Raw genomic sequence first — 22,783 nt, forward strand, 5'->3', positions numbered from 1 at the left:
CACTTACCAACATGCGTGCTCTTCAGACTTTTAACTTTGTTTTATAGAAGGCCTTTTTACTGAGCTGAATAAGACGCTGAACATTATCACGCCAAAGCTTAAACGGAAAGGAGTCTTTCCCATGCTGGGCTAAATATTTCTGCCGTTTCTTGATCGCAATCTTGATCGCGTTGGTTATCCAAGGTTTATCTGTTTGATGGACCTTAAATGTTTTAAGCGGGAGGAAACAGTCAACAGCGTTCATAAGATTTTGATGAAAAAACTCAAATTTATCAGCACAGGATCTTAAAGAGAAAAGGCTGTCCCAGGAAAATGACGTAAGCCACTGGCCAAACTCTCTCATACGACTATCACGCGTGTCGCGGCGAGTTAGTGTTCTTTTAGCCAGGGTGGTCTTAAAGACACGCGAGTGAATATACACACAGAAATGGTCGCTGGATCCAAGTTTCGGAAGCTGTTGGGGAACTGGTAATAGCTTAGGCTGATTAGTTAGGCACCAGTCTAGGGTGCCTGTGTCTCGCGTGAAAACTGATACTATTTGTGAAAGTCCACACGTGCGCTTAATATAGATGTGTTTTTTACTTCAGTATTAGGACGTCGCAATACAGGTTTTAATAGTCCAGATAATGGTACCAACAAGATGAACCACATACAGCTCGCTTAATAATGAATATATTTGTTAGCTGCAAAACTGCGTACAGTAGAAATTTAAATGAAATATTTTAAAACAAGCTAGCTTCTGTGATTAAAATATCAATTTCAATGGTTTGATGCTTTCGGAGATTTTAACGAATCCAAATGTCTTCTTAGACAAGCAAAACCGTCAGCTTTTGTTCTTTGTTTAATTCCACCTTGCCGAGGTTGATAATGACTAAAGTTTTAACTTCACACAGATGATATGGAAATTTGAACCTTATCATATAAAAAGGGATTGTTTGCTGCTCTTTCTAAAATGATACGATAGATGTCTCATTATTTAGCTTGTCTTTTATTGCTATTTTATGCCATTTTAGGCACCTCAAAAGTTCCGGGAAAAAGGTAACGTTTTCCCGACACATTTTAAATGCTATCTAATGTCTTTAACTTTGACAAAGTTTTAACAACTAAATCGTTCATTGGTGTACGATAAGAAGCACGCGGTAATTTTACAGCTTGAAAGATTGCTAAGAGTTGCTAAAGGCGGAGCTTAAGAAAACTAAGGTTTTAAACGTTGTTCATCGAGTTGCTGTTGTTGCCTTTTAAACGAACTGTTTCTCGTTGCATTCACAGATATAATTTCAGTCTAACAAAAAGGAAACGAACACAGAATAATGTCGACAACAAAAACACTACAAGAACTTTACTGCTCCCCACCTCTAGTTGGTATGCTTCAACAAGAACTTAAAATTTTTTTCTTGACAATCTACAGTCTCCTTTCCATCACAGCATTTCTTGGGAACTTTCTTATAATCGTTGCCCTTCACAAAGAATCTTTCCTTCATCCGCCGTCGAAACTCTTGTATCATTGTCTGGCAACGACTGATCTGTTGGTTGGTCTTGTTTGTCAGCCTCTCTACGCCACTGTTTGGATGTCCGTGGTTCAGGAACACTGGAGTCTTTGTCGATACGCATTTGACGCAGCCACCATCACGGCCTTTACATTATGTGGAGTGTCTTTGATGACGATGACGGCCATAAGCGTGGAGAGGCTTCTCGTCCTGCTGTTGGGGCTAAGATACAGAGAAATTGTAACTTTGAAGCGCACATACATCATTGTAGCTACTTTTTGGATTGCATCTAGCGTCGCTGCTTTATGCTACACATTAGATTACCGTATAACCGTTTGGTATGGCCATATAGTTACATCACCTTGCCTTGTCATTTCATTCGCCTCGTATATAAAAATATTTCGGGATCTCAGTCATCATCAGGCTCAAGTACAAGATCATGTCCAACAACAGCCGAGCCAACCAAATGCACTGAACATGGCGCGATACATAAAAGCAGTGTACACTGCACTGTGGGTACAGTTAGCATTAGTAGTTTGTTATGTACCATACTTTATAGTAACAATTGTAATCGCTAGCGGTGAAACATTTGCATCCCACTTACTAGTATTATGGGGAGTAGCAGCTGTCTTAGTTTTCTTTAACTCGACGTTAAACCCGTTCCTTTACTGCTGGCAGATTTGTGAAGTAAGACAAGCAGTTAAGCAGACAATCAGACAAGCACTTTGCTTTCCATGGAGTTAGATCCCTCAAGAGTTATGCTTGTATTGAAGACTTTCAAAGATTACCATAAAGTCGCGTTTATTGTTAGAGAATACTTATCAATGTTATAGGATAGGACGAAACAAGGAAGCTCAAAGAAATGTTTGCTCGAGGTTTCTAGATACTCTGAAAGAGAAACAATGGAAACACTAGCTATATCTATTGAAAATATTCCTCGTGCTACTGATTCAAATAATTATACCTAGTCATGATCGAAGAAAGATATGCAAGCATTTCATATTCTTCTTTGAACAATATCAAGGCAACGAGTAAAAATACTGTACGATACTACACAACTAAACTTCTAAGAGATTTTTTATTCAACGCGCCTAATCGATATTTCAGCGCAGGCGAGTCTCGCGGATATTTCTAACCAGTTCATAGGAGTACAAATACCGCGAGATATTTGTACTCGCTTTGGACGTTATTTGTACTCTGCGAAGCACAGTTGGATAAGAATACTAGTTAATAATGTGTACGTGTGTGTAGAGAGTAAAATTTACAATCTCCGCTTTTTATACTTGTTTTCAAAATCTTTCGCTTTTCCGATATTGAACGTGGCACTTTATCCTCTTCGCTCAGCTATGAATAATTTTCTACCTAAGAAAACGGAGATTCAAATAAGGTGTAAAATAACAATACTATTACATATGTCTGAAGGTTTGACTTTACAGGCTAATTTATTCCTAAATTAAGCTTTACCGATTACACAGACACGTAGCTGTGGCGCAAAATAGACTCCCGTCTTTATTCTGAGACAATTAAGGAGATAGAACCACAATAAGATGTCACAAAATTTCTTTTTCTTACAAGTTGTCGCCATTTATTATTACTGATAATTGTAAAGTAAACTATAAATTAAGAAAAGAAAAGTGATTGTCCTCATTGTCACTTAAAAGCCATATCGTGGGCGCGTTATTTAAAGAGTAAACGCTTTACACGGGAAGTCTTGAGGTAAATGTTGTGATGAAAGATAGAACGGACTAATCGCTCGGCGAGTTTTGATAATTCGTAAATATCTATCGATTGATTTCTTACTGGGACTGATAAAATGCGTTTTTCACTTCAGCATTAAGATGTGGTAATATAAAGAACATTATATTATGAATGGTCCAGATGATGGCAACGACAAGATTAAATACCATGCAACTTGCTTGAGAATAGAACATTTTTTAGCTGGAAAATTGTGTTAATTAGAAATTTAAATGAAATATAGTGAAATAAGTTGGCACCTCTTATTAAATTTTTAATTTCAATAGTGTCATGCTTTCGTAGATTGTCGCGAATCCAAATGTCTTTTTAGACCAATTATAATCTTCAGCTTTTATTTTTTTTTTATTTCCAGTTTACCGAGGATGATAAGGAGTCAAGTGTGAACCTCACGCAGATGTTATGGACATTTGAAAAGCACACTATCAAATAAAGAAGGATTGTTTGCCGCACTTTCAAAAATGATACGATAGATGTCTTCTTTATTTTGGCGTGCTTTTTGTTGCTATTTCATACAACTTGAGGAACGTCACAATTTCCGAATAAAAGGTAACTTTTTTGACACAATAGACAAATTCCTGACACATTTTAATTTCTAATTGATGTCTCCTAAACTTTTACAAGGTATTAACAACTAATTCGTTCGCCAGTGTATGATATGAAGCACGCGATAGCTTTACAGTTAAACTTTAAAGATGCGTAAGAGTTGGTAAAGGCGGAGCTTGGTGAACTAAAGGTATACAAGTGATAATTAAAATGATAAAATACTACAATGAATTAAATGGTATTTGGAGTCAGTAATAAGTTTTGACTACCCATCCCTGGCCTTTATTTTCCGTCTCCATCAATAATTATCGTGTTTAACTCTCAAAATCCTTACTAATTCATGAAGGCAACAGCCAATCAATGAGGCATATTTGGGTCACATGAAGGAACCTTGATACCCAATGAATACTCAAATGAAAATTGAAGGATTTTGATCGAAGATCAAATACTTGAATTTTGATGAGCATTTTTAATAATGAATACATCTTTAACATCAATGACCTAAATATTATTTCATGAAGGATCTTGGGTGGAATTCTCTCCCACTTCTTCTTGGCCACCTCCATCACAAGCTTACTAAGCTAGTAATTCAAGTTACTGCATCCTTTTTTAAATGCTGGTAGAAAGCTGTTCGACCTTGAGTAAATCATAGTCTTTAAAAGAGTGCTTCTGGATCGAAAACGGGAGCTATAACCGACTGAGAAATTTGCCACTCGCCAAAAATTGTTAGCGTCTATTTGTACTTACATTTGCTAAATTAAACGAGGGAATAGCTTTTCGATTAACGCGCTTCCTTCTTAAACCGTTTTTGGCACCCTAAATCTTACCGCTCCGTCTTCACTCATGGTCATACAACAACTACACCAAAGCAATAATCGTGCATGCATGTTGACGTAATGCTGAGTGTTTCATCAGGGGTTCCAAACACCATCTGGTTCTCAGTGTTTGGAACCCCTGATGAAATACTCACACTCGTTTGTGATATATTACTTCAATATTGGAAAATAACTGTCGACATTACGAAACGAGAATCGTTCATCGCTGAATATAATCTCAAGAAGAAAAATTCAATACAATTCCTTTTGCATGAAAGTTTACCTGATACGAAGTATTTTTCTGGTCTTCTTGTGAACAAGACATTGGAAGAAAATACATTGGATCTAGGGTCTAGTAGGCTACCTTTGGCTTGTCATTATCAAGGATAATCACTGTGAATTCGCTGGCGAAAGGAGGATAACTAACAGATAAGGAAAAAAATTTGTAGAAAATGCTTTTCTGGCGTAATATTTTGCTTTTGTTCACAATTTCGTTTCAAGTACCAGTCGGATACGTATAGGAGGAAAAAAAAAGCTGCAAAGCGCAATCAACTAGTTAAAATTAAATTATTAAAAGGCACAATTAATTACACGCTCAGGTGAACTCAAATATTTTGTAATTAGTTCGCTGCTGGGACCAAAATCTTGAATTGAAATTGTTAAATGCGTTCGGAGATGGTGAAAAATTGAATTCATTCTAAGACCGAGTAAAAGCGCCAGTTTAAATTATTTATTACGCTTGCTAGGGCTGTAATGATTCACGTTTCAATTCCACAAAAATGATAAGTTTTTTTTAGTATCCTGTCAGTGGAGGTTTAATGGCAGATGTCTCCATATTTTCCTTTCAGTGTCATTTCTTAACTGTGGTACCTGGCAGGTTTTGGAAACTAAATTTCTTACAAAAAAAAGTAATTTTCCAGCGTAAACGCTGATTGGGGATATTCTTTAGAAAGTAGAGTTTCGGTGATCGTGGATAGACGTGAGATGTTTGGATCTCATTTCACGTTTCAATCACAGATAACCTACAAGAAAAACAAGACGAACACATAAGGGAGGTAGCAGGTGTTTTAGTTTACTTAACTCGACGTTAAATCCGTTTCTTTACTGTTGGAAGATAAGTGAAGTAAGACAAGCAGTGAAGCAGACAATCAGACAAGCATTTTGCTGTCCATGGAGTTAGATCCCTCATGAGTTATACTTGTACTGAATTCTTTCAAAGGTGACCATAAAACCGCGTTTATTGTCAGAGAATACTTATTATTGTTATAGGATAGGACGAAACAGGAAGATCAAAGAAATGTTTGCTCGAGGTTTGTAGATAGTCTGAAAGAAAAGCAATGGAAACACTAGCTATATCTCTTAAAAATACATCTCGTACTACTAGTTCATCATAATTATACCTATTCATGATCGAAGAAAGATATGCATGCATTTTACTCTCAGCATGTTTATTCCTCTTTAAACAATATTAAAGCATTGGATAACACGAGCGCGACATAGGCCTCCCGTTCGGTCACAAACAAATGACTTGGTATCTCATCAACACGTGTGCGCGCGATATCAGCCGATGTTAAGGGAGAGAACCCTGACGTTAGAGACACAAAAAAGTCATTAATATTTTCTGCAAGATCATTAACTGCATCTACAGTCTGGGTATCTAGAAGTTGACTAGACCACAAGCCCTCACTACACGAAACACCTGACAAGTTCTTTATCGATTTCCACCACTTCCCAACATGCGTGCTTTTCAGACTTTTAACTTTGTTTTTATAGAAGGCCTTTTTACTGTGCTGAATAAGCCGCTGAACATTATCACGCCAAAGCTTAAACAGAAAGAAGTCTTTCCCATGCTGGGCTAAATATTTCTGCCGTTTCTTGATCGCAATCTTGATCGCGTTGGTTATCCAAGGTTTATTTGTTTTATGGACTTTAAATGTTTTAAGCGGGAGGGAACAGTCAATAGCGTTTATAAGAGTTTGACGAAAAAACTCAAATTTATCAGCACAGGATCTTAAAGAGAAAAGGCTGTCCCAGGAAAATGACGTAAGTCGCTGGCCAAACTCTCTCATACGACTATCACGCGTGTCGCGGCGAGTTAGTGTTCTTTTAGCCAGGGTGGTCTTAAAGACACGCGAGTGAATATACACACAGAAATGGTCGCTGGATCCAAGTTTCGGAAGCTGTTGGGGAACTGGTAATAGCTTAGGCTGATTAGTTAGGCACCAGTCTAGGGTGCCTGTGTCTCGCGTGAAAACTGATACTATTTGTGAAAGTCCACACGTGCGCTTAATATAGATGTGTTTTTTACTTCAGTATTAGGACGTCGCAATACAGGTTTTAATAGTCCAGATAATGGTAGCAACAAGATGAACCACATACAGCTCGCTTAATAATGAATATATTTGTTAGCTGCAAAACTGCGTACATTAGAAATTTAAATGAAATATTTTAAAACAAGCTAGCTTCTGTGATTAAAATATCAATTTCAATGGTTTGATGCTTTCGGAGATTTTAACGAATCCAAATGTTTTCTTAGAAAAGCAAAACCGTCAGCTTTTGTTCTTTGTTTAATTCTACCTTGCCGAGGTTGATAATGACTAAAGTTTTAACTTCACACAGATGATATGGAAATTTGAAAAGCACCCTATCAAATAAAGAGGGATTGTTTGCCGCTCTTTCAAAAATGATACGATAGATGTCTCTCTATTTAGCTTGTCTTTTACTGCTATTTTATGCCATTTTAGGCACCTCAAAAGTTCCGGGAAAAAGGTAACGTTTTAGCCACAATTGACAGTTTTCCGACACATTTTAAATGCTATCTAATGTCTTTAACTTTGACAAAGTTTTAACAACTAAATCGTTCATTGGTGTACGATATGAAGCAAGCGGTAATTTTACAGCTTGAAAGATTGCTAAGAGTTGCTAAAGGCGGAGCTTAAGAAAACTAAGGTTTTATAAGTTGTTCATCGAGTTGCTGTTGTTGCTGTTTAGACGAACTGTTTCTCGTTGCATTCACAGATAATTTCAGTCTAACAAAAAGGAAACGAACACAGAATAATGTCGACAACAAAAACACTACAAGAACTTTACTGCTCCCCACCTCTAGTTGGAATGCTTCAACAAGAGCTTAAAATTTTTTTCTTGACAATCTACAGTCTCCTTTCCATCACAGCATTTCTTGGGAACCTTCTTATAATCGTTGCCCTTCACAAAGAATCTTTCCTTCATCCGCCGTCGAAACTCTTGTATCGTTGTCTGGCAACGACTGATCTGTTGGTTGGTCTTGTTTGTCAGCCTCTCTACGCCACTGTTTGGATGTCTGTGGTTCAGGAACACTGGAGTCTTTGTCGATACGCATTTGACGCAGCCACCATCACAGCCTTTACATTATGTGGAGTGTCTTTGATGACGATGACGGCCATAGGCGTGGAGAGGCTTCTCGTCCTGCTGTTGGGGCTAAGATACAGAGAAATTGTAACTTTGAAGCGCACATACATCATCGTAGCTACTTTTTGGATTGCATCTAGCGTCGCTGCTTTATGCTACACATTAGATTACCGTATAACCGTTTGGTATGGCCATATAGTTACATCACCTTGCCTTGTCATTTCATTCGCCTCGTATATAAAAATATTTCGGGATCTCAGTCATCATCAGGCTCAAGTACAAGATCATGTCCAACAACAGCCGAGCCAACCAAATGCACTGAACATGGCGCGATACAAAAAAGCAGTGTACACTGCACTGTGGGTACAGTTAGCATTAGTAGTTTGTTATGCACCATACTTTATAGTAACAATTGTAATCGCTGGCGGTAAAACGTTTTCATCACACTTACTAGTATTATGGGGAGTAGCAGCTGTCTTAGTTTTCTTTAACTCCACGTTAAACCCGTTCCTTTACTGCTGGCAGATTTGTGAAGTAAGACAAGCGGTGAAGCAGACAATCAGACAAGCACTTTGCTTTCCATGGAGTTAGATCCCTCAAGAGTTATGCTTGTATTGAAGACTTTCAAAGATTAACATAAAGTCCCGTTTATTGTTAGAGAATACTTATCAATGTTATAGGATAGGACGAAACAAGGAAGCTCAAAGAAATGTTTGCTCGAGGTTTCTAGATACTCTGAAAGAGAAACAATGGAAATACTAGCTATATCTATTGAAAATATTCCTCATGCTACTGATTCAAATAATTATACCTAGTCATGATCGAAGAAAGATATGCATGCATTTCATATTCTTCTTTGAACAATATCAAGGCAACTAGTAAAAATACTGTACGATACTACACAACTAAACTTCTATGAGATTTATTATTCAACGCGTCAAATCGTTATTTCAGCGCGGGCGAATCTCGCGGATATTTGTAACCAGTTCATAGGAGTACAGATACCGCGAGATATTTGTACTCGCTTTGGACGTTATTGGTACTCTACGAAGCACAGCTGGATAATAATACTAGTTAATAATGTGTAAGTGTGTGTAGGGAGTAAAATTTACAATCTCCGCTTTTTATACTTGTTTTCAAAATCTTTCGCTTTTCCGAAATTGAACGTGGCACTTTATCCTCTTCGCTCAGCTATGAATAATTTTCTACCTAAGGAAACGGAGATTCAAATAAGGTGTAAAATAAAAATACTATTACATATGTCTGTAGGTTTGACTTTACAGGCTAATTTATTCCTAAATTAAGCTTTACTGATTACACAGACACGTAGTTGTGGCGCAAAATAGACTCCCGTCTTCATTCTGAGACATTTAAGGAGTTAAAACCACAATGAGATGTCACAAAATTTCTTTTTGTTACAAGTTGTCTCCATTTAGTATTACTGATAATTGTAAAGTAAACTATAAATTAAGAAAAGAAAAGTGATTGTCCTCATTGTCACTTAAAAGCCATATCGTGGGCGCGTTATTTAAAGAGTAAACGCTTTACAGGAAGTCTTGAGGTGAATGTTGTGATGAAAGATAGAACGGAATAATCGCTCGGCGAGTTTTGATAATTCGTAAATATCTATCGATTGATTTCTTACTGGGACTGATAAAATGCGTTTTTCACTTCAGCATTAAGATGTGGTAATATAAAGAACATTATATTATGAATGGTCCAGATGATGGCAACGACAAGATTGAATAGCATGCAGCTTGCTTGAGAATAGAACATTTTTTAGCTGGAAAATTGTGTTCATTAGAAATTTAAATGAAATATTGTGAAATAAGTTGGCATCTCTGATTAAATTTTTAGTTTCAATAGTGTCATGCTTTCGTAGATTGTCACGAATCCAAATTTCTTTTTAGACCAAGTATAATCGTCAGCTTTTATTTTTTTTTTTATTTCCAGTTTACCGAGGATGATAATGAGTCAAGTGTGAACCTCACGCAGATGTTATGGACATTTGAAAAGCACACTATCAAATAAAGAAGGATTGTTTGCCGGACTTTCCAAAATGATACGATAGATGTCTTCTTTATTTTGGCGTGCTTTTTGTCGCTATTTCATACAATTTGAGGCACTTCACAAGTTCCGAATAAAAGGTAACTTTTTTGGCACAATAGACAAATTCGTGACACATTTTAATTGCTAATTGATGTCTCCTAAACTTTTACAAGGTATTAACAACTAATTCGTTCGCCAGTGTATGATATGAAGCACGCGATAGTTTTACAGTTAAACTTTAAAGATGTGTAAGAGTTGCTAAAGGCGGAGCTTGGTGAACTAAAGGTATACAAGTGATAATTAAAATGATAAAATACTAGAATGAATTAAATGGTATTTGGAGTCAGTAATAAGTTTTGACTACCCATCCCTTGCATTTATTTTCCGTCTCCATCAATAATTATCGTGTTTAACTCTCAAACTCCTTACTAATTCATGAAGGCAACAGCCAATCAATGAGGCATATTTGGGTCACATGCATGAACCTTGATACCCAATGAATACTCAAATGAAAATTGAAGGATTTTGATCTAAGATCAAATACTTGAATTTTGATGAGCATTTTTAATAATGAATACATCTTTAACAACAATGACCTAAATATTATTTCATGAAGGATCTTGGGTGGATTTCTCTCCCTCCACTTCTTGGCCACCTCCATCACAAACTTGCTAAGCTAGTAATTCAAGTTACTGCATCCTTTTTTAAATGCTGGTAGAAAGCTGTTCGACCTTGAGTAAATCATAGTCTTTAAAAGAGTGCTTCTGGATCGAAAACGGGAGCTATAACCGACTGAGAAATTTGCCATTCGCCAAAAATTGTTAGCGTCTATTTGTACTTACATTTGCTAAACTAAACGAGGGAATAGCTTTTCGATTAACGCGCTTCCTTCTTAAACCGTTTTTGGCACCCTAAATCTTGCCGCTCCGCCTTTACTCGTGGTCATATCCCAACTACACCAAAGCAATAATCCTGCATGCATGTTAACGTAATGCTGTGTGTTTCATCAGGGGTTTCAAGCACCATTTGGTTCTCAGTGTTTGGAACCCCTGATGAAACACTCACACTCGTTTGTGATATATTACTTCAATATTGGAAAATAACTGTCGACATTACGAAACGAGAATCGTTCATCGCTGAATATAATCTCAAGAAGAAAAATTCAATACATTTCCTTTTGCATGAAAGTTTACCTGATACGAAGTATTTTTCTGGTCTTCTTGTGAACAAGACATTGGAAGAAAACAAATTAGATCGAGGGTCTAGTAGGCTACCTTTGGCTTGTCATTATCAGGGATAATCACTGTGAATTCGCTGGCGAAAGGAGGATAACCAACAGACAAGGAAAAAAAATTGTAGAAAATGCTTCTGTAGTGTATAATTTTGCTTTTGTTCACAACTTCGTTTCAAGTACCAGCCGGATACGTATAGGAGGAAAAAAAAAGGCTGCAAAGCGCAATCAATTAGTTAAAATTAAATTAGTAAAAGGCACAATTAAGTACACGCTCAGGTAAACTCAAATATTTTGTAATTAGTTCGCTGCTGGGACCAAAACTTTCAATTGAAATTGTTTAATGCGTTCGGAGATGGTAAAAAATTGAATTCATTCTAAGACCGAGTAAAAGCGCCAGTATTCTAAGACCGAGTAAAAGCGCCAGTTTAAATTATTTATTACGCTTGCTAGGGCTGATAATGATTCACGTTTCAATTCCTCAAAAATGATATGTTTTTTTTAGTATCCTGTCAGTGGAGGTTTAATGGCAGATGTCTCCATATTTTCCTTTCAGTGTCATTTCTTAACTGTGGTACCTCGCAGGTTTTGGAAACTAAATTTCTTACAAAAAAAAGTAATTTTCCAGCGTAAACGCTGATTGGGGATATTCTTTAGAAAGTAGAGTTTCAGTGATCGTGGATAGACGTGAGATGTTTGGATCTCATTTCACGTTTCAATCACAGATAACCTACTAGAAAAACAAGACGAACACATAAGGGAGGTAGCAGGTGTTTTAGTTTACTTAACTCGACGTTAAATCCGTTTCTTTACTGTTGGAAGATAAGTGAAGTAAGACAAGCAGTGAAGCAGACAATCAGACAAGCATTTTGCTGTCCATGGAGTTAGATCCCTCATGAGTTATACTTGTACTGAATTCTTTCAAAGGTGACCATAAAGCCGCGTTTATTGTCAGAGAATACTTATTATTGTTATAGGATAGGACAAAACAGGAAGATCAAAAAATGTTTGCTCGAGGTTTGTAGATAGTCTGAAAGAAAAGCAATGGAAACACTAGCTATATCTCTTAAAAATACATCTCGTGCTACTAGTTCATCATAATTATACCTATTCATGATCGAAGAAAGATATGCATGCATTTTACTCTCAGCATGTTTATTCTTCTTTAAACAATATTAAAGCATTGGATAACACGAGCGCGACATAGGCCTCCCGTTCGGTCACAAACAAATGACTTGGTATCTCATCAACACGTATGTGCGCGATATCAGCCGATGTTAAGAGGGAGAACGCTGACGTTAGACACACAAAAAAGTCATTAATGTTTTCTGCAAGATCATTAAGTGCATCTACAGTCTCTGTATCTATAAGTTGACTATAACACAAGCCCTCAGTACACGAAACATCTGACAAGTTCTTGATCGATTTCCACCACTTCCCAACATGCGTGCTCTTCAGACTTTTAACTTTGTTTTTATAGAAGGCCTTTTTACCGTGCTGAATAAGCCGCTGACCATTATCACGCCAAAGCTTAAACAGAAAGGAGTCTTTCCCATGCTGGGCTAAATATTTCTGCCGTTTCTTGGTCGCAGTCTTGATTGCGTTGGTTATCCAAGGGTTATCTGTTTGATGGACCTTAAATGTTTTAAGCGGGAGGAAACAGTCAACAGCGTTCATAAGAGTTTGATGAAAAAACTCAAATTTATCAGCACAGGATCTTAAAGAGAAAAGGCTGTCCCAGGAAAATGACGTAAGCCACTGGCCAAACTCTCTCATACGACTATCACGCGTGTCGCGGCGAGTTAGTGTTCTTTTAGCCAGGGTGGTCTTAAAGACACGCGAGTGAATATACACACAGAAATGGTCGCTGGATCCAAGTTTCGGAAGCTGTTGGGGAACTGGTAATAGCTTAGGCTGATTAGTTAGGCACCAGTCTAGGGTGCCTGTGTCTCGCGTGAAAACTGTTAGCTCAATTGGTAGAGCGCTGCACTAGTATCGCAGAGGTCAGTGGTTCGAATCCCGTACAGGCCTGAAATGTTTTTCAGGTCTGATTTTCACTATTGCTCAAATAGTGCTTTACTGCGAAGGATCATTCTCATATACGTCTCATAACCGCAGTTCACACATATGTTTCATATGTTTGTTGTTGTTTAAAACTGATACTGTTTGTGAAAGTCCACACGTGCGCTTAATATAGATGTGTTTTTTACTTCAGTATTAGGATGTCGCAATACAGGTTTTAATAGTCCAGATAATGGTAGCAACAAGATGAACCACATACAGCTCGCTTAATAATGAATATATTTGTTAGCTGCAAAACTGTGTACATTAGAAATTTAAATGAAATATTTTAAAACAAGCTAGCTTCTGTGATTAAAATATCAATTTCAATGGTTTGATGCTTTCGGAGATTTTAACGAATGCAAATGTTTTCTTAGACAAGCAAAACTGTCAGCTTTTGTTCTTTGTTTAATTCCACTTTGCCGAGGTTGATAATGACTAACGTTTTAACTTCACACAGATGATATGGAAATTTGAACCCTATCAAATAAAGAGGGATTGTTTGCTGCTCTTTCTAAAATGATACGATTGATCTCTCATTATTTAGCTTGTCTTTTATTGCTATTTTATGCCATTTTAGGCACCTCAAAAGTTCCGGGAAAAAAGTAACGTTTTAGCCACAATTGACAGTTTCCCGACACATTTTAAATGCTATCTAATGTCTTTAACTTTGACAAAGTTTAACAACTAAATTGTTCATCGGTGTACAATATGAAGCACGCGGTAATTTTACAGCTTGAAAGATTGCTAAGAGTTGCTAAAGGCGGAGCTTAAGAAAACTAAGGTTTTATAAGTTGTTCATCGAGTTGCTGTTGTTGCTGTTTAGACGAACTGTTTCTCGTTGCATTCACAGATAATTTCAGTCTAACAAAAAGGAAACGAACACAGAATAATGTCGACAACAAAAACACTACAAGAACTTTACTGCTCCCCACCTCTAGTTGGTATGCTTCAACAAGAACTTAAAATTTTTTTCTTGACAATCTACAGTCTCCTTTCCATCACAGCATTTCTTGGGAACTTTCTTATAATCGTTGCCCTTCGCAGAGAATCTTCCCTTCATCCGCCGTCGAAACTCTTGTATCGTTGTCTGGCAACAACTGATCTGTTGGTTGGTCTTGTTTGTCAGCCTCTCTACGTCACTGTTTGGGTGTGTGTGGTTCAGGAACACTGGAGTCTTTGTCGATACGCATTTGACGCAGCCATCATCACAGCCTTTACATTATGTGTAGTGTCTTTGATGATAATAACGGCCATAAGCGTGGACAGACTTCTTGCTCTGCTGTTAAGGCTAAGATACAGAGAAATTGTAACTTTGAAGCGCACATACATCATTGTAGCTACTTTTTGGATTGCATCTAGCGTCGCTGCTTTATGCTACACATTAGATTACCGTATAACCGTTTGGTATGGCCATATAGTTACATCACCTTGCCTTGTCATTTCATTCGCCTCGTATATAAAAATATTTCGGGATCTCAGTGATCATCAGGCGCAAGTACAAGATCATGTCCAACAACAGCCGAGCCAACTAAATGCACTGAAAATGGCGCGATACAAAAAAGCAGTGTACACTGCACTGCGGGTACAGTTAGCGTTAGTAGTTTGTTATGTACCATACTTTATAGTAACAATTGTAATCGCTGGCCGTAAAACATTTTCATCGCACTTACTAGTATTATGGGGAGTAGCAGCTGTCTTAGTTTTCTTTAACTCGACGTTAAACCCGTTCCTTTACTGCTGGCAGATTTATGAAGTAAGACAAGCAGTGAAGCAGACAATCAGACAAGCACTTTGCTTTCCATGGAGTTAGATCCCTCAAGAGTTATGCTTGTATTAAAGACTTTTAAATATTACCATAAAGTCCCGTTTATTGTTAGAGAATACTTATCAATGTTATAGGATAGGACGAAACAAGGAAGCTCAAAGAAATGTTTGCTCGAGGTTTCTAGATACTCTGAAAGAGAAACAATGGAAACACTAGCTATATCTATTGAAAATGTTCCTCATGCTACTGATATAAATAATTATATCTAGTCATGATCGAAGAAAGATATGCATGCATTTCATTCTCATGTTTATTCTTCTTTGAACAATATCAAGGCAACGAGTAAAAATACTGTTCGATACTACACAACTAAACTTCTAAGAGATTTATTATTCAACGCGCCAAATTGTTATTTCAGCGCGGGCGAATCTTGCGGATATTTCTAACCAGTTCATAGGAGTACAAATACCGCGAGATATTTGTACTCGCTTTGGACTTTATTTGTACTCTACGAAGCACAGTTGGATAATAATACTAGTTAATAAAGTGTAAGTGTGTGCAGGGAGTAAAATTTACAATCTCCGCTTTTTATACTTGTTTTCAAAATCTTTCGCTTTTCCGAAATTGAACGTGGCACTTTATTCTCTTCGCTCAGCTATGAATAATTTTCTACCTAAGAAAACGGAGATTCAAATAAGGTGTAAAATAAAAATACTATTACATATGTCTGTAGGTTTGACTTTACAGGCTAATTTATTCCTAAAGTAAGCTTTACCGATTACACAGACACGTAGTTGTGTCGCAAAATAGACTCCCGTCTTTATTCGGAGGCATTTAAGGAGATAAAACCATAATAAGATGTCACAAAATTTCTTTTTGTTACAAGTTGTCTCCGTTTATTATTACTGATAAGTGTAAAGTAAACTATGAATTATAAAAAGAAAAGTGATTGTCCTCACTGTCACTTAAAAGCCATATCGCGGGCGCGTTATTTAAAGAGTAAACGCTTTACAGGAAGTCTTGAGGTGAATGTTGTGATGAAAGATAGAACGAACTAATCGCTCGGCGAGTTTTGATAATTCGTAAATATCTATCCATTGATTTCTTACTGGGACTGATAAAATGCGTTTTTCACTTCAGCATTAAGATGTGGTAATATAAAGAACATTATATTATGAATGGTCCAGATGATGGCAACGACAAGATTGAATAGCATGCAGCTTGCTTGAGAATAGAACATTTTTTAGCTGGAAAACTGTGTTCATTAGAAATTTAAATGAAATATTGTGAAATAAGTTGGCATCTCTGATTAAATTTTTAATTTCACTAGTGTCATGCTTTCGTAGATTGTCACGAATCCAAATTTCTTTTTAGACCAAGTATAATCGTCAGCTTTTATTTCTTTTTTATTCCCAGTTTACCGAGGATGATAATGAGTCAAGTGTGAACTTCACGCAGATGTTATGGACATCTGAAAAGCACACTATCAAATAAAGGAGGATTGTTTGCCGCACTTTAAAAAATGATACGATAGATGTCTTCCTTATTTTGGCATGCTTTTTGTCGCTATTTCATACAATTTGAGGCACTTCACAAGTTCCGAATAAAAGCTAACTTTTTTGACACAATAGACAAATTCCTGACACATTTTAATTGCTAATTGATGTCTCCTAAACTTTTACAAGGTATTAACAACTAATTCGTTCGCCAGTGTATGATATGAAGCACGCGATAGTTTTACAGTTAAACTTTAAAGATGTGTAGGAGTTGCTAAAGGCGGAGCTTGGTGAACTAAAGGTATACAAGTGATAATTAAAATGATAAAATACTAGAATGAATTAAGTGGTTCTTCGAATCAGTAATAAGTCTTGACTTCCCATCCCTGGCCTTTATTTTCCGTCTCCATCAATAATTATCGTGTTTAACTCTCAAAATCCTTAATAACTCATGAAGGCAACAGCCAATCAATGAGGCATATTTGGGTCACATGCATGAACCTTGATACCCAATGAATACTCAAATGAAAATTGAAGGATTTTGATTTAAGATCTAATACTTGAATTTTGATGAGCATTTTTAATAATGAAGACATCTTTAACAACAATGACCTAAATATTATTTCATGAAGGATCTTGGGTGGATTTCTCTCCCTCCACTTCTTGGCCACCTCCATCACAAACTTGCTAAGCTAGTAATTCAAGTTACTGCATCCCTTTTTTAATGCTGGTAGAAAGCTGTTCGACCTTGAGTAAATCATAGTCTTTAAAAGAGTGCTTCTGGATCGAAAACGGGAGCTATAACCGACTGAGAAATTTGCCATTCGCCAAAAATTGTTAGCGTCTATTTGTACTTACATTTGCTAAATTAAACGAGGGAATAGCTTTTCGATTAACGCGCTTCCTTCTTAAACCGTTTTTGGCACCCTAAATCTTGCCGCTCCGTCTTCACTCATGGTCATTCACCAACTACACCAAAGCAATAATCGTGCATGCATGTTATCGTAATGCTGTGTGTTTCATCAGGGGTTCCAAACACCATCTGGTTCTCAGTGTTTGGAACCCCTGATGAAACACTCACACTCGTTTGTGATATATTACTTCAATATTGGAAAATAACTGTCGACATTACGAAACGAGAATCGTTCATCGCTGAATATAATCTCAAGAAGAAAAATTCAATACATTTCCTTTTGCATGAAAGTTTACCTGATACGAAGTATTTTTCTGGTCTTCTTGTGAACAAGACATTGGAAGAAAACAAATGGGATCTATGTTTTAGTAGGCTACCTTTGGCTTATCATTATCAAGTATAATCACTGTGAATTCGCTGGCGAAAGGAGGATAACTAACAGACAAGGGAAAAGAATTGTAGAAAGTGGTTTTCTGGCGTAATATTTTGCTTTTGTTCATAATTTCGTTTCAAGTACTAGTCGGATACGTATAGGAGGAAAAAAAGCTGCAAAGCGCAATCAACTTGTTAAAATTAAATTCTTAAAAGGCACAATTAATTACACACTCAGGTAAACTCAAATATTTTGTAATTAGTTCGCTGCTGGGACCAAAACTTTCAATTGAAATTGTTTAATGCGTTCGGAGATGGTGAAAAATTGAATTTATTCTAAGACCGAGTAAAAGCGCCAGTTTAAATTATTTATTACGCTTGCTAGGGCTGATAATGATTAACGTTTCAATTCTACAAAAATGATAAGTTTTTTTTTTAGCATCCTGTCAGCGGAGGTTTAATATCAGATGTCTCCATATTTTCCTTTCAGTGTTATTTCTTAACTGTGGTACCTCGCAGGTTTCGGACACTTTCTTACAAAAAGAGTAATTTTCCAGCGTAAACGCTGATTGTGGATATTCTTTAGAAAGTAGAGTTTCAGTGATCGTGGATAGACGTGAGATGTTTGGATCTCATTTCTCGTTTCAATCACAGATAACCTACTAGAAAAACAAGACGAACGAATAAGTGAGGTAGCGGGTGTTTTAGTTTACTTAACTCGACGTTAAATCCGTTTCTTTACTGCTGGAAGATAAGTGAAGTAAGACAAACATTGAAGCAGACAATCAGACAAGCATTTTGCTGTCCATGGAGTTAGATCCCTCATGAGTTATACTTATACTGAATTCTTTCAAAGGTGACCATAAAGCAGCGTTTATTGTCAGAGAATACTTATCATTATTATAGGATAGGAAGAAACAGGAAGATCAAAGAAATGTTTGCTCAAGGTTTGTAGATAGTCTGAAAGAAAAGCAATTGAAACAGTAACTATATCTCTTAAAAATACATCTCGTGCTACTAGTTCATCATAATTAACACCTTCAATCAAATATGGCGTTCGGACGCGGCTTCAAGCTCTCCGCAAATTTATGTGTGTTTCTCTGTATTGACATCACTTTGGAGTTCTTCAGGTTCTCAGATGTATATGAGAACACTTTGCTTAACGATAGAGAGACGTTTTTTGTTTCCCAGACGTATTGTAGGGCTGAAGTTGCTGGTGCTTCATTTCATCGAAACGAACCGACCCGGAGGCAAGAGTCTAATGGACGACTGAAGAGTGTTATGCTTTGTAAGCTTTTTCATCGTGCCTGTTTTGCTTTGACTCTTATTGCTCTTGCTGGTGACATTGAGATTAATCCCGGCTACCAGACATTTGCTGATATCAAGTCCACTAGAGGTCTCAAGATTGCTCACTTGAATATACGAAGTCTCGCAAACAAAACCGACTCTCTGCGTCTTGAGGGAATTAACAACAAAACTTTTGACGTGCTAACTCTGTCCGAGACTTGGCTGGATTCCTCAACAAGTGATGCTGAAATAAAACTCCCTGGATTTGTGTGCATAAGGTTAGATCGCACTGGCAATAAAGAGGGATATGGCGGAGTTGCTATGTATGTAAGAGAAGATTTGGCGTTTCGTTTGCGGAATGATATCAATACTGGTGGACAGGAATGTTTATGGATTGAGTTAACTCGAGATAAATGTAAGCCAACGTTATTATGCTGCGCTTATAGAGCACCAGATGCCGATCTCTGCACTTTTATTTCGTCTCTGCGAGATAGTATGCCTGCTGTTGATCTTGAAAAATCGGATGTGATCATTTTAGGAGATCTAAACGCAAACATGATGCCTAATTCAAAATTGCCCAAGAAAGACAAACAACAACTTCTCACCTTCTCGCGCGCTTTTGACTTCACACAGCTGATAAAAGAGCCTACTCGAATATCTGACACCTCACGGACCTTGATTGACCTGATTTTTGTCAATAATGAACATCGTATTGTAAAATCTGGTGTTGTTCCGTTTCCATTGAGCGACCATTACCTGGTGTTTTGCATTCTAAAGACTGGTGTGCACACAAAAGCACATCCAAGAATGTTTGAGTATCGCTCTTACAAGAATTTCGATGCGAATTCATTTAACGAAGATCTTAGGAATGTTCCTTGGCACGTCGTTGACAATGAAAACAATATCGATGACGCTTTATTAACTTGGAACAAACTGTTTTCAGAAGTTGCAGACGATCATGCACCTGTCAAACGACGACGTGTGAAGGGAACACCTATTCCTTGGATGAATAGCAAAATTAGCGAATCAATGAGAGATCGAGACTGGTATCATCGTAAAGCACGTAAATCGAACTCAGAAAAGCACTGGAACACTTACAGGAAACTGAGGAACAAAGTAAACCGCTTAGTAAAATCTGCTAAGTCGAAATATTACTGCGAAATGATCGAGGAAGCCAGAGGAGATCACGGCAAAATGTGGAAAGCTGTAAACGAAGCATGCAATCGTAATTCATCCTCAGAAAAGGTTCAGTGCATCATTTCCGATGGCATTCAGCACACCACTTCCAAATCCATTGCTGTTGCTTTGAATAGCTTCTTTGCATCCATAGGCAAGCGCCTAGCTGACAAAATAACGACTACCTGGTCGAATTGCAACTTGGTTTTAGAACAACCGTTGTCTCAGTTCCAGTTAACTGAACTAGAGGAATCGTTTGTGTTTCAGCAGCTTACCTCTTTGAAGACAAATAAAGCAATTGGTTTGGACAAAATTAGTGCTAGACTACTCAAGAGCTCTGCTAATACAATCACTCCCTCCATCACTAAGCTGTTGAATCGATCGATTCTTACTGGTAAATTTCCTAAATTGTGGAAATGCTCAAAAATTACAGCCTTGTTTAAATCAGGCGACCGGTCAAATGCATCGAACTATCGACCTATCTCTATTTTACCGACACTCAGTAAAATTCTCGAGAAAGCCGTGCATTCCCAGCTGTACCAGCACTTGGTAATTAACAACCTTCTCACAAGGAAACAGTTTGGATTCAGGAAGGGGCTCTCTACTGAATCTGCTTTGACATCATTTGCTGATGAAGTCTTATTGAACATGGAACAAGGTAAACTGTGTGGGGCCGTGTTTTTGGATTTAACCAAGGCTTTCGACACTGTGGACCATCGGATTTTGTTACGCAAGCTCTCCAAAATTGGTTTATGTGAGAACTCGCTTCAGTGGTTCCGCTCTTACATTACTGACAGGAAACAGCGTACATGTTGTGGGAATGAGTTGTCTGATGAATTGCCAGTTACCCATGGGGTCCCTCAAGGAAGTATTCTGGGTCCTCTGCTATTTGTCATCTACATTAACGATTTGCCAAGTGTTAGAATATCGTAATATAGACAACGTTATTAATTATTAATTATTAATAGTCCAGATAATTATAACAACAAGATGAACCACATGCAGCTTGCTTGATTGCTCGGTAGTTCCCAGTCCTTGTGAGACACAGCCATATAATAAGTCGTATTAGTATAATTTCAGAGCTGAGCAGAGTGTTTCCAGCAATCTTATTGGTCGAGCGGTTCCTTATATGACGCTATATGAACCGCTCCACGCGGTTTATATAAAATGTTAAAATAAAAAGTTAATAAATGTTACTAAAATGTTATGATTTTAGAAATTTCTCTGTTGTTCAGCTCTGAAATTATACTAAAACAATTATTCACCTCAGGTTCGGTGAATATTGTCGAATAATCCCCTCGACTTCGTCTCGGGGATTATTCGACGATATTCAACTCGCCTTCGACGAGTAATTGTTAAATATAAGGAACATCAGATATATTAAAGTTCACAGGTGAACCAGGTGAACAATCAGACATGGTCTAATGCTACTCTGTATTAAAGATTTAATGAATGTAACCGAGAAGTTACGATTCATAGACATTTCTGTTTAGTGCCTTCAACAGGGAACATTAAAGAACATTATAAGATAATTTACGCTATAAGGAATATTACTAATGATTCAAATAACGGCAACAACAAGATTTGAATCACCTCAGCTTGCTTGATACTGAAACATTTTTCTTATTCCGTCAACCAAAGGGGTGAAGAAAGGAAATGGCTAAAAAATATATCATAGTGTCTCATTGGCAAAATTTTGCAAGTTGTTGCTTGAAAAAACCATCACTATAAATTTTCTGGTGAAAGATATAAAGAGAGTACGAGTAGACAATAAAATAGTAAAAAGGGTTGCGTAGCAAAACATCTTATTACGGTTTTGTTTTTTATTTTAATCCAGGATGCAAACGAGAGAGAGAAAAAGTTGCAAACCACTTGGTTAGCACCTTTTCAAAGATAGTTTATGCAGGTAAAGAAGGATAATGATAACACAGATGTCTCCCCATTTCCTTCTTAGTGCTTTTTCATGCCTGAGGCACTTCATAGGTTCCAGAAAAATATTCACTTTTTGGACATAAAAGACAATTTTTCTGACGCATTCCGAATGAGTAGACACTGGTGAGGTAGTCTTGAATATTATTCCAGAAGTAAGGTTTCATTGATCGTGGCTGGATATATACTTTTCAGACAAAATAATTTCTGCTTTAACCACTAATAATCTTCAAGGAAAAAGAAACATATACAGAATTATGCCAACAACAAATTTCACTGGAGGTGGAACACAGACGAAAACATCTCAAGAGCTGCCATTCTCCCCTTCTTTGATGGCAGCGCTTCAATAAGAATCAGTTACTTTCGCTGCAGTTCACATTCTCCTCTCCATCACAGCGTTTCTTAGTAATTTTTTTATTCTTGTTGCACTTCACGAAGAATCTTCCCTTCACCCGCCGTCCAAACTCTCGTATCGTTGTCTGGCAACAACCGATCTGTTGGTTGGTCTTGTTAT

At 37.2% G+C, this 22,783-nt stretch overlaps 4 protein-coding genes across 4 annotated transcripts; all 4 read left to right on the forward strand.

Annotated features, from left to right (window-relative positions):
- The first annotated feature begins 1,290 nt into the window (after positions 1-1,290).
- On the forward strand, positions 1,291-6,086 carry LOC148721111 (melanocyte-stimulating hormone receptor-like). Its single transcript, XM_088737749.1, has 2 exons — positions 1,291-2,228; positions 5,652-6,086. Exons 1-2 carry the CDS (start codon positions 1,311-1,313, stop codon positions 5,778-5,780), a joined length of 1,047 nt encoding a protein of 348 aa, XP_088593875.1. The 5' UTR covers positions 1,291-1,310; the 3' UTR covers positions 5,781-6,086.
- Positions 6,087-6,657: 571 nt separating this feature from the next.
- Positions 6,658-8,882, forward strand: LOC148721112 (melanocyte-stimulating hormone receptor-like). Its single transcript, XM_088739195.1, has one exon. It carries the CDS (start codon positions 7,658-7,660, stop codon positions 8,576-8,578), a length of 921 nt encoding a protein of 306 aa, XP_088595321.1. The 5' UTR covers positions 6,658-7,657; the 3' UTR covers positions 8,579-8,882.
- A 5,102-nt stretch (positions 8,883-13,984) lies between these two features.
- Positions 13,985-16,324, forward strand: LOC148721113 (melanocyte-stimulating hormone receptor-like). Its single transcript, XM_088739343.1, has one exon. It carries the CDS (start codon positions 14,221-14,223, stop codon positions 15,139-15,141), a length of 921 nt encoding a protein of 306 aa, XP_088595469.1. The 5' UTR covers positions 13,985-14,220; the 3' UTR covers positions 15,142-16,324.
- A 2,603-nt stretch (positions 16,325-18,927) lies between these two features.
- Positions 18,928-21,273, forward strand: LOC111321142 (uncharacterized). The gene has a single exon (XM_088737750.1). The coding sequence runs from the start codon at positions 18,928-18,930 to the stop codon at positions 21,271-21,273; it is 2,346 nt and encodes a 781-aa protein (XP_088593876.1).
- Positions 21,274-22,783: the final 1,510 nt, after the last annotated feature.

This window comes from Stylophora pistillata, chromosome 11 (genome assembly GCF_964205215.1).
Source record: "Stylophora pistillata chromosome 11, jaStyPist1.2, whole genome shotgun sequence".
NCBI classification, from domain to species: domain Eukaryota; kingdom Metazoa; phylum Cnidaria; class Anthozoa; order Scleractinia; family Pocilloporidae; genus Stylophora; species Stylophora pistillata.

Bases quoted from the DNA above. Each gene is read 5' to 3' on its own strand.
- LOC148721113 (XM_088739343.1), top strand. From the start codon at position 14,221: ATGTCGACAACAAAAACACTACAAGAACTTTACTGCTCCCCACCTCTA.
- LOC148721111 (XM_088737749.1), top strand. From the start codon at position 1,311: ATGTCGACAACAAAAACACTACAAGAACTTTACTGCTCCCCACCTCTA. The intron at 2,229-5,651 runs TAGATCCCTCAA...CGAACACATAAG, and splicing joins CACTTTGCTTTCCATGGAGT to GGAGGTAGCAGGTGTTTTAG.
- LOC148721112 (XM_088739195.1), top strand. From the start codon at position 7,658: ATGTCGACAACAAAAACACTACAAGAACTTTACTGCTCCCCACCTCTA.
- LOC111321142 (XM_088737750.1), top strand. From the start codon at position 18,928: ATGGCGTTCGGACGCGGCTTCAAGCTCTCCGCAAATTTATGTGTGTTT.